Source organism: Pteropus alecto, unplaced genomic scaffold (assembly GCF_000325575.1).
Source record: "Pteropus alecto unplaced genomic scaffold, ASM32557v1 scaffold398, whole genome shotgun sequence".
Lineage (NCBI taxonomy): Eukaryota > Metazoa > Chordata > Mammalia > Chiroptera > Pteropodidae > Pteropus > Pteropus alecto.
In genome coordinates this window covers 5,688,601-5,697,539 of record NW_006442497.1, presented here as the reverse complement: position 1 = coordinate 5,697,539, position 8,939 = coordinate 5,688,601, and the positions used below count along the sequence as shown (strand labels likewise).

General features: G+C 37.2%; 1 protein-coding gene across 1 annotated transcript in view; it reads left to right on the top strand.

Annotated features, from left to right (window-relative positions):
• The window catches only part of LOC102893695 (myosin-8), a 26,569-nt gene extending 22,553 nt beyond the window's left edge, over nt 1–4,016 (top strand). The window contains 7 exon segments of the mRNA XM_025040083.1: nt 1–86; nt 356–559; nt 1,531–1,656; nt 1,747–1,917; nt 2,103–2,207; nt 2,762–2,857; nt 3,867–4,016. The exon segment at nt 1–86 is cut by the window's left edge and continues 38 nt beyond it. Of these exon segments, the coding sequence (XP_024895851.1) occupies nt 1–86; nt 356–559; nt 1,531–1,656; nt 1,747–1,917; nt 2,103–2,207; nt 2,762–2,857; nt 3,867–4,016 (938 nt within the window).
• The last annotated feature ends 4,923 nt before the right edge of the window (nt 4,017–8,939 follow it).

Genomic DNA, 8,939 nt, shown 5'->3' with positions numbered 1-8,939 from the left:
ATGAAATGGAAATCCAGCTGAACCACGCCAACCGCGTGGCTGCTGAGGCCCTGAGGAACTACAGAAATACCCAAGGGATCCTGAAGGTAAATGAGTCCACATTTAACCATTCAGATAATTCAGGTAAGTTACCTGTTTTCCGTTCCTCGAAACACCTTCGTTGTTAAACCACCCATTTTTTTTCTTTTAGCAAATTATATAGCTCATCTGAACTGGTGCCATCACCATTTTCATGATCCTTCAAATGACAGACCTGTCATTTCCTGTTCCTGGCACCAGTCTTTTCTTCCAGTTCATTTCCAGAGATGTTCATATCCTTTTCAGAGTGTCTAAGGACTTTTTTTTTACTTAACAGGATACCCAGCTACACTTGGATGATGCTCTCCGGGGCCAGGAGGACCTGAAGGAGCAGCTGATGATGGTGGAGCGCAGAGCCAACCTGCTGCAGGCTGAGGTGGAGGAGCTACGGGCATCTCTGGAGCAGACTGAGAGGAGCAGGAAAATCGCAGAACAGGAGCTCCTAGATGCCAGCGAGCGTGTCCAGCTCCTGCACACCCAGGTGGGACCCTCACACCAAACAAATGCTTGTGTATTGTTAAGTAGTGAATCAGAATTATAATATAAAAGTACTCCATTTTTATAAGTATATTAAAAAGGATAGGGGATATGCTCTAAAATATTAATTGTGGTTATCTTGGGATCTGGGGTTATAAGTGTTTTTATGTGTGTGTTCCTATTTGTCTTTTTTAGATTTTTCTACCAAAAAAAAGAGGATATTACTTTTTTATTTAAAAATCAAATTGGTTTTTAAATTAAATTGGTTCTTTATTTTGAAAACCATGATTTGGACCATACCTAAACAAAGATATCTGTTGACTCCAAAATCTGAAAACGTTCCATGCAGTGTTTCCCATCAGGGGCACTTCAGCATTTGGCCTTGTTTTGCTTACTGTCCCTGTGCCTTGCAAGACAGTTAGCATTCCTGATTTGCCCAGACGTTAAAAGCAGGAGCAACCTTTAGTCATTTTGACAACCAAACATTTCCAAATACCCATAGAGATAGTAGTGATTCCCTTTAAGAATCACTGGGTTGAAATTTTAAGAAAATGTTTTCATAAGACTAATTCAGCATTCCCCCAAGGAACCAAAGCATAAAAGTTCACAGAGAATAGATTCCTTCTAATCGAAAAACTCCTAGTGCCTTTTCACAAAAAGTATCTATTCTTTCCTAATGTTTCCAACCTTTTTAAGGATAGAATACTAGTGATGTTCAGTTGAAATATAATTGAGACATCAATTAATTGATATAGGTATTCTTAAACCTCAGAAGTCCTTATTCATAAATCAGATGGGACTTGGGGCAATGGTGGGGGTTTCCAATCTTGCAAATAATTATTTTGCACTGAACAAATATTTAAAGTTTAGTGAAATGTTCCCATTAGTCCCTTGTATGAACCAACAAGATATCTGTAAAGTCCAAAGAGAGCAAACTGCAAATCTTGCAAATTTTCACTGACTTTTTTTTAACAGAATACAAGCTTGATCAACACCAAAAAGAAATTGGAAAACGATGTTTCACAACTCCAGAGTGAAGTGGAAGAAGTAGTTCAAGAGTCGCGCAATGCAGAAGAGAAAGCCAAGAAGGCCATCACTGATGTGAGCAAGATGAGCCTTTGTTTTACTGATATGTGTGTGCCACCCACCACTACCAGGTTTCCTTATTTTCTTGATTTATTTGCTAATTAGGCAGCCATGATGGCCGAGGAGCTGAAGAAGGAGCAGGACACCAGCGCCCACCTGGAGCGGATGAAGAAGAACCTGGAGCAGACAGTGAAGGACCTGCAGCACCGTCTGGATGAGGCTGAGCAGCTGGCCCTGAAGGGCGGGAAGAAGCAGATCCAGAAACTGGAGGCCAGGGTGTGTATCTCAAGCTCTCCACATCTGGGAAGGGGAAAATGGCACTCCTTCTATCCCTCTTTTTTCCTACATAGTGACTCCCATCTTTGTCCTGGGGCTGGAGACATCACCCACTATCTTCAGTAGATTCTGGGCTAATTGATATCCTCCAAGATTAATTCCATAAGCATCTTTTTTGGTTGCAGGTACGTGAGCTTGAAGGAGAGGTTGAAAATGAACAAAAACGCAATGTTGAGGCTGTTAAAGGTTTGCGGAAACATGAGAGAAGAGTAAAGGAACTCACCTACCAGGTAAGGAAATAGCCTTTCTAGACTATCCAGACTCTTGCCCAATGGGAAATTGAAAACCTGCTGACAATTTATGTGATACCAATACACATTAATTTGCTACATAAAAGGAGCAAATGACACAGTTGCATATCACAGACCTGTACAAAGCTTAGAAAATCAGGAAGGCCTTTAAAAAACAACATGAGAGAGAAAAGAATACAAGTTTTAAAGCCAGATAAACTGGATATTAGCCCTAATTTGGCCTCTCTTATTTTTTAAACTTGGGTAGATTACTTAATACTCTACACCTTAGTTTCATCACCTATAAAATAGAATAACAACATCTCTCCAGGGTAAGAAAGTAAGGGCGAGAGAAGACGTGTACAATTACCTAATACAGTGCCTCCACATAGTGGACATTTAACAAAAGTAATAACTGTATTTACTAGGCGAGAAGCCTCAGAGTTGACCGAGTTTACCCCAGGCCCACCATCATACCAAAGTGACCTATTTTACCACCCAGAGTAGGCTTATTTCATTGGGTTAGTACAGATCTTTTTTTTTCAAACTTCCAGACTGAGGAGGACCGCAAGAATGTTCTCAGGCTGCAGGACTTGGTAGATAAATTACAGGCGAAGGTGAAATCATACAAGAGACAAGCTGAGGAGGCTGTAAGTATCTTTAAGCTTTTGGAGAAGAAGAAAACTTCTTTGTGGGTAGAAAGTATATACAGAGAATGTGTTAATAAGAAAGAAGGAGACACAAGTAAAAATATAGAACTCATATTTTAAGAGAGATGATTTTATAAATAGAAATTTACCCCCAAATCTTAACTACAGAATAAGATTTCAAGAGGAGATATTTTTATTATTAAACAATTTGTAAGGTTTAGAGGGAAAAAAGAAAGTTCTAAATAACATGTCTTACTTGATAGCTGCAAAGAATATACAGTAGAAACTCTAATTAACACCATGATAAATATTTTTCTCCCTCTAGAAATGCACAAACTTAAGCATTTTCAAACATAAATCTTTTACCCCAATTGATTTATTCACTCACTACCAGTATCATCATCAGATGCTCATTTGCTATAGTAAATAAGAACATGTTGGAAGATTCTCCAGCTTCACTTTTCCTAGTTTTTTTCCCATTCTTCCAGACACAATGCAGTAGGCAGGAAGTAGGTAAGAAGTAAAAAAAAAAAAGGAAAGAAGAAAAGGAGAGGCACAAATGGTAGTAAGTCCAACCAAGACAGGCATACTTTCTTCCTAGGCCCACTTTTTCCCTTTCTCTGTATGCCAGTCAAAATATATGGCAAAAAGTTTTTAAGTGGGATTTTCCCAGACTTATAATTTGACCTTACATTTGCTTATTAAACTCTGTAAAGGAAGGTATCTGGGTCTCTTTCTCCTTTCCACCCAGTCCATACGTCATAAATGGATTTCATATGTATGGTTTTGACACAATAAGATTGTCCTTTCCAGTACAAAACGGTTTCTTCTCTTATTCTTTAAAATAAAAAATGTAATTGAAGTTACAAGTTTTGTCCAGATTTGAAAGTCAGAAGTGGCAAACTGACTATAAGAAAGAAATATTTGAGTTGAAGAAATAATCCTGTTTGGTGATAAATGCAATGAGAACCATAAAGTCTAATTCTCACATTTTTATCTCTATTCTTAGGAGGAACAATCCAATGCTAATCTTACTAAATTTCGCAAGATCCAGCATGAGCTGGAGGAGGCCGAGGAGCGGGCTGACATCGCCGAGTCCCAGGTCAACAAGCTGCGGGTGAAGAGCCGGGAGGTTCACACAAAATTCAGTGCAGAGTGAACACATCTGTCTGATGCTGCCAAGTGACTGAAGAAATGCACAAAATGTGCTATTTTTGGTCACCTGCTTTAAGATGTTTATTTTTCTCTTACCATTCATTAAATAGAAATTACAGTAAACTTAAAAATTAAACCAAGCTGTCACATTTTTATTTCCAAAATTATTTATTCTCTAATATAGTTCTAACATGGCTATTTTTTAAAATATTATATATGGTTTTGCAGAGCATTCAATATTTTTTACCTCCACCACCATAACCTCTGCTGGTTTTCACAGCCAGAATTTATGGAAATTTTTATTCCTGGCACTGGAACTCTGGGCTGGAAAGCCTGGTGTGGGTCTAGGACCCCTCACTCCTCAGGGGTGATCTCCACAGCCGAGACATCCAACCTGATTTTTTAACTGTCACACACGGGTATGGGGCCAGCCCGCGCCATGTCTCTGTGACTACCACAAGTCAGAACCCCAGGTGTCAGGCAGTGGAATGGGAGAAACAAAGAAGCTGCCTTTCACAGCCGGAGCTCCCTATAGGAGAAGGGAGAGGGGAGAAGGTGCAGCGAGTTCTGTGAACAGCCCTGCCCGGGAAAGCTGTGAGGTCCATGTATCCAACAGTAGGGCCAAGTCATCACGGCAGAAAGCAGAGAAGCAGGGATGGCAGAGAAACAATAGTTAATTTTTACCAGTCGCGGTTGCAAAACCAAGGCTGAGCCGCAGTCCCCGTCTCCCAACCCAGAGGGCCCCTCCCCACCCATAACCTCCAAGAAAAACATCACGGAGACCCAGGGTAATCTGAGCAAATACTACCGAAACTGTCACTAACACTGACAGGGACTGAAACTGAAAGTAGTGAGCATGATTAAACATCTATAAAGAAAAAAAGGCATTATTAATACTTTATACAAAGCAGGGATCAAAGAGGCATAGACACCACCTACTGGAAACCAAAAGAAAAACACTTTTTTAGCAACAGGCTAAAAAGAGACCTTTATATAATAAATCTTTCTGGAAAAAAATTGAATACATTTTCATTAATGCCCAGATGGAGAAATAGTCCATTAACAACCATGAACAACCAACGTGACAAGGCATCTCAGAAAGAAAGAAAAAAATCTCCAGAAAATAAGCTTAAAGACATAGAAATATGTGGCTTAAATGACAGAGAATTCAGGATGGTACTTCTGACAAAACTCAGTGAGATCTGAAATGATTCATATTAACGATTTCAGAAACTGAAAAAAACAACTTGATGAGCAGAATGAGTTCTTTAGCAAGGAGACTGAAACCCTCAAAAAGAACAGAATAGAACTTCTGGAGGTTAAAAACACACTGAAAGAGTTGAAAAATGAAATCGCAAGCTTGGGAAATAAAGTCGACCAAATGGAGGAAAGGATCAGTGATATTGAAGACAGAAATCTAGAAATAAATCAGAAGGAGGAAGAGAGAAACCAAGAATGAAAAATAATGAAAGAGAAATGCAAGAACTAGCTGATACCATCAAAAGAGGAAACATAAGAATAATGAGCATTATCGAAGGGGAAGAAAAGGAGCAGGGATTAGAAAGCAATTTTCAGGTAAATAGTTGACAAGAATTTCCCAAATTTAAGGAATGAGCTGGAGCTTGGAATTCAAGGAATCAACAGAACATCCAATTATCTCAACCCAAAAAGGCCTTCACCAAGACGCATTGTATTAAAATTATCAAAAATCCAAGACAAAGACAGAATTCATTCTCAGGGCAGCCAGGGAAAAGAAGACACTAACCTATAAAGGAAAACCCATTAGATTATCGTTGGACTTCTCAGCACAAACCTTACAGCCAGAAAGGAGTAGAAACAAATATGAAAACTATTAAGTGAAAGGAAAAAACAGCCAAGAATAATGTATCCAACAAAGCTCTCCTTTAGATATGAAGGAGAAATAAAGAACTTTTCAGACATACAAAAATTGAGAGAATTCTCCACTACAAGGCCTGCATTATAGGAAATATTGAAAGGGGTCAGCTCACCTAAAACAAAGTGACAAAAAAAAAAAACATAATTAGGAGTAAGGTGACTATCAGGCAAATAGAAGTAGAGGGGTGCAATCTTTACGAAGAACAGGGCATTATAAGCTTAAACGACAAGAAGAGATTTGCCATACCAGGGGAGTAATGAATGTTCAGCACACATAGGAACAAATTGAGACAACAATGACTGAATAGGGGAGGATTCAAAGATCCAAATTCGCAATGGGAAATGGAGATAAGGCACGTGCAGAAGAAAAAGAACAATTGTATATACATAGCTATCCTTTATATAATCGTAATGGTAACCAGATGCCAAAGATTCAGAACTGAAGTATATAACATAAAACAAGAAGGACCAGAGGGAAATCCCACAAAAGTCAACCAAAATAAAGAAAACAGAAACACAAACACAAGGAAGCAATGGAAACACTGAGCTACCAGAAAGCAAAAGACAAAAGGGCTATAAGAAGAACTCATATTTCAATAATCACCCTAAATGTAAATGGACTGAACTCACCAATAAAAAGTCACAGAGTTGAAGATTGGATTAAAAAACAAAACACAAACATATGCTGCCTCCAGGAGACACGTCTCAGCTCCAAAGACAAATATAGACTCAAAGCGAAAGGGTGGAAAATGATATTTCAAGCAAATGACATTCAGAGAAAAGCAGGAGTAGTGGTACGAATATCGGACGAAATAGACTTCAAAATAAAAAAGGTAAAGAAAGATACCGAGAGACACTTCATCATGATAACGGGAATCATGCACCAAAAATACATAACACTTATTAATATCCATGCTCCCAATCAGGGAGCCCCAAAATAAGTAAAGCAATTACTAACAGAACTAAAGGGAGAAATAGACCAAAACACTATTATAATCGGGGACCTATATACCCACTGTTGGATATGGACAGATGATACAAACAGAAAATCAATAAGAAAATAACATCCTTAAATGACAAACAGCTGCTTATACATTCTTCTCTAGTGCACATGGAACATTCTCAAGAATCGACCACATACTGGGACACAGAGATAGCCTCAACAAATATAAGAGAGTTTAAATCATACCTATTATATTGTCTGATCATAATGCTTTGAAACTAGAGATCAACTGCAAAAAGAAATCAGGGAGAATGACAAAAAAATGGAGATTAAAGAACATGCTACTGAAGAATAACTGGGTCAGGGAAGATATAAAAAGAGAGATCAAGAGATACATAGAAACAAATGATAATGATAGTATAACATATCAAAACATTTGGGACACGGCAAAAGCCATCATAAGAGGAAAGTTCATATCATTACAGGCCTATCTCCAAAAACAAGAATGAACCCAAATAAACAACCTAATACTTCATCTTAAAAAACTAGAAAAAGAAGAACAAATGAAGCCTAAAGTCAACAGAAGGAAAAAAACCATCAAAATTAGAGCAGAAATAAATGAAATTGAAAACAAAAATAAACAATAGAAAAAATAAACGCAACAAAGAGCTGGTTCTTTAAGAAGGTTAATAAAATTGACAACCCCCTGGCTATCCTCACTAAAGAAAAAAGAGAAAGAACACAAACAAAATCAGGGATGAAAGAGGGAAAATTACAACTGACATCGCAGAAATACAAATGATCATACAAGAATACTATGAAAAAGTATATAATAACAAATTTAATAACCTAGAAGAAATGGACCAGTACTTAGAAAAATACAATCTTCCTAGACTGAATCAAGAAGATCTGGAAAATCTAAATAGACCGATCACCAGTAAGGAAATTGAAACAATCATCAAAAACCTACCAAAAAGTAAAAGTCCAAGACCAGATGGCTTAATCAGTGAATTTTACCTAACATTCAAAGAAGACTTAATACCTATTCTCCTCAAACGCTTCCAAAAAATTGAAGAGGAGGCAATACTTCCCAACTCATTTTATGAGGCCAATATTATCCTGATATCAAAACCTGGTAAAGATAATACCAAAAAACAAAACTACAGACCAATATTTCTCATGAACACAGATGTAAATGTCCTAAATAAGATACTAGCAAATCGAATACAGTAACATATTAAAAAGATTATACACCACGATCAAGTGGGCTTCATCCCAGGGGCACAGGGATAGTTCAACATACACAAATCTATTAAGGTGATACACCACATAAACAAATTAAAAAATAAGAATCGTATGATCATATCAACAGATGCAGAAAAAGCCTTCAACAAGATATAGCATCCATCTATGATCAAAACACTAAACAAAATAGGCATAGAAAGAAAGTATCTTAACATAATAAAGGCCATTTACAACAAACCCTTAGTGAACATTACACTTAATGGTGAAAAACTAAAAACCTTTCCTCTAAGAATAAGAACAAGGCAAGGCTGTCCACTATTGCCAGTGTTGTTCAATATAACACAGGAAGTCCTAGCTAGTGCAGTCAGGCAAGCGAAAGATATAAAAGGCATCCAAATAGAAAATGAAGGAACCAAACTGTCACTATTTGCTGATGCAATGATTCTCTATATGAAAAACCCTAAAGACTCTACAACAACACTACTAGAAACACTAAGCAAATACAGTAAAGTTTCTGGATACAAAATCAATTGTCAAAAATCCATAGTGTTCTTATACTCTAATAATGAAATGTCAGAAAAAGAAGTGGAAAAAATAAATAATTCCTTTTGCAATTGCAACAAAAAGAATAAAATACCAAGGAATAAATTTAACAACACATGTGAAGGACCCATATAATGAAAACTATAAGACCTTATTAAAAGAAATCGAAGAAGATACAAAGAAATGGAAAGATATTCCATGTTCTTGGATTAGAAGAATCAACATAGTTAAAATGACCTTATTACCTGAAGCATTTTACAGATTTAATGCAATCCCCATCAAAATCCCATCGGCATTTTT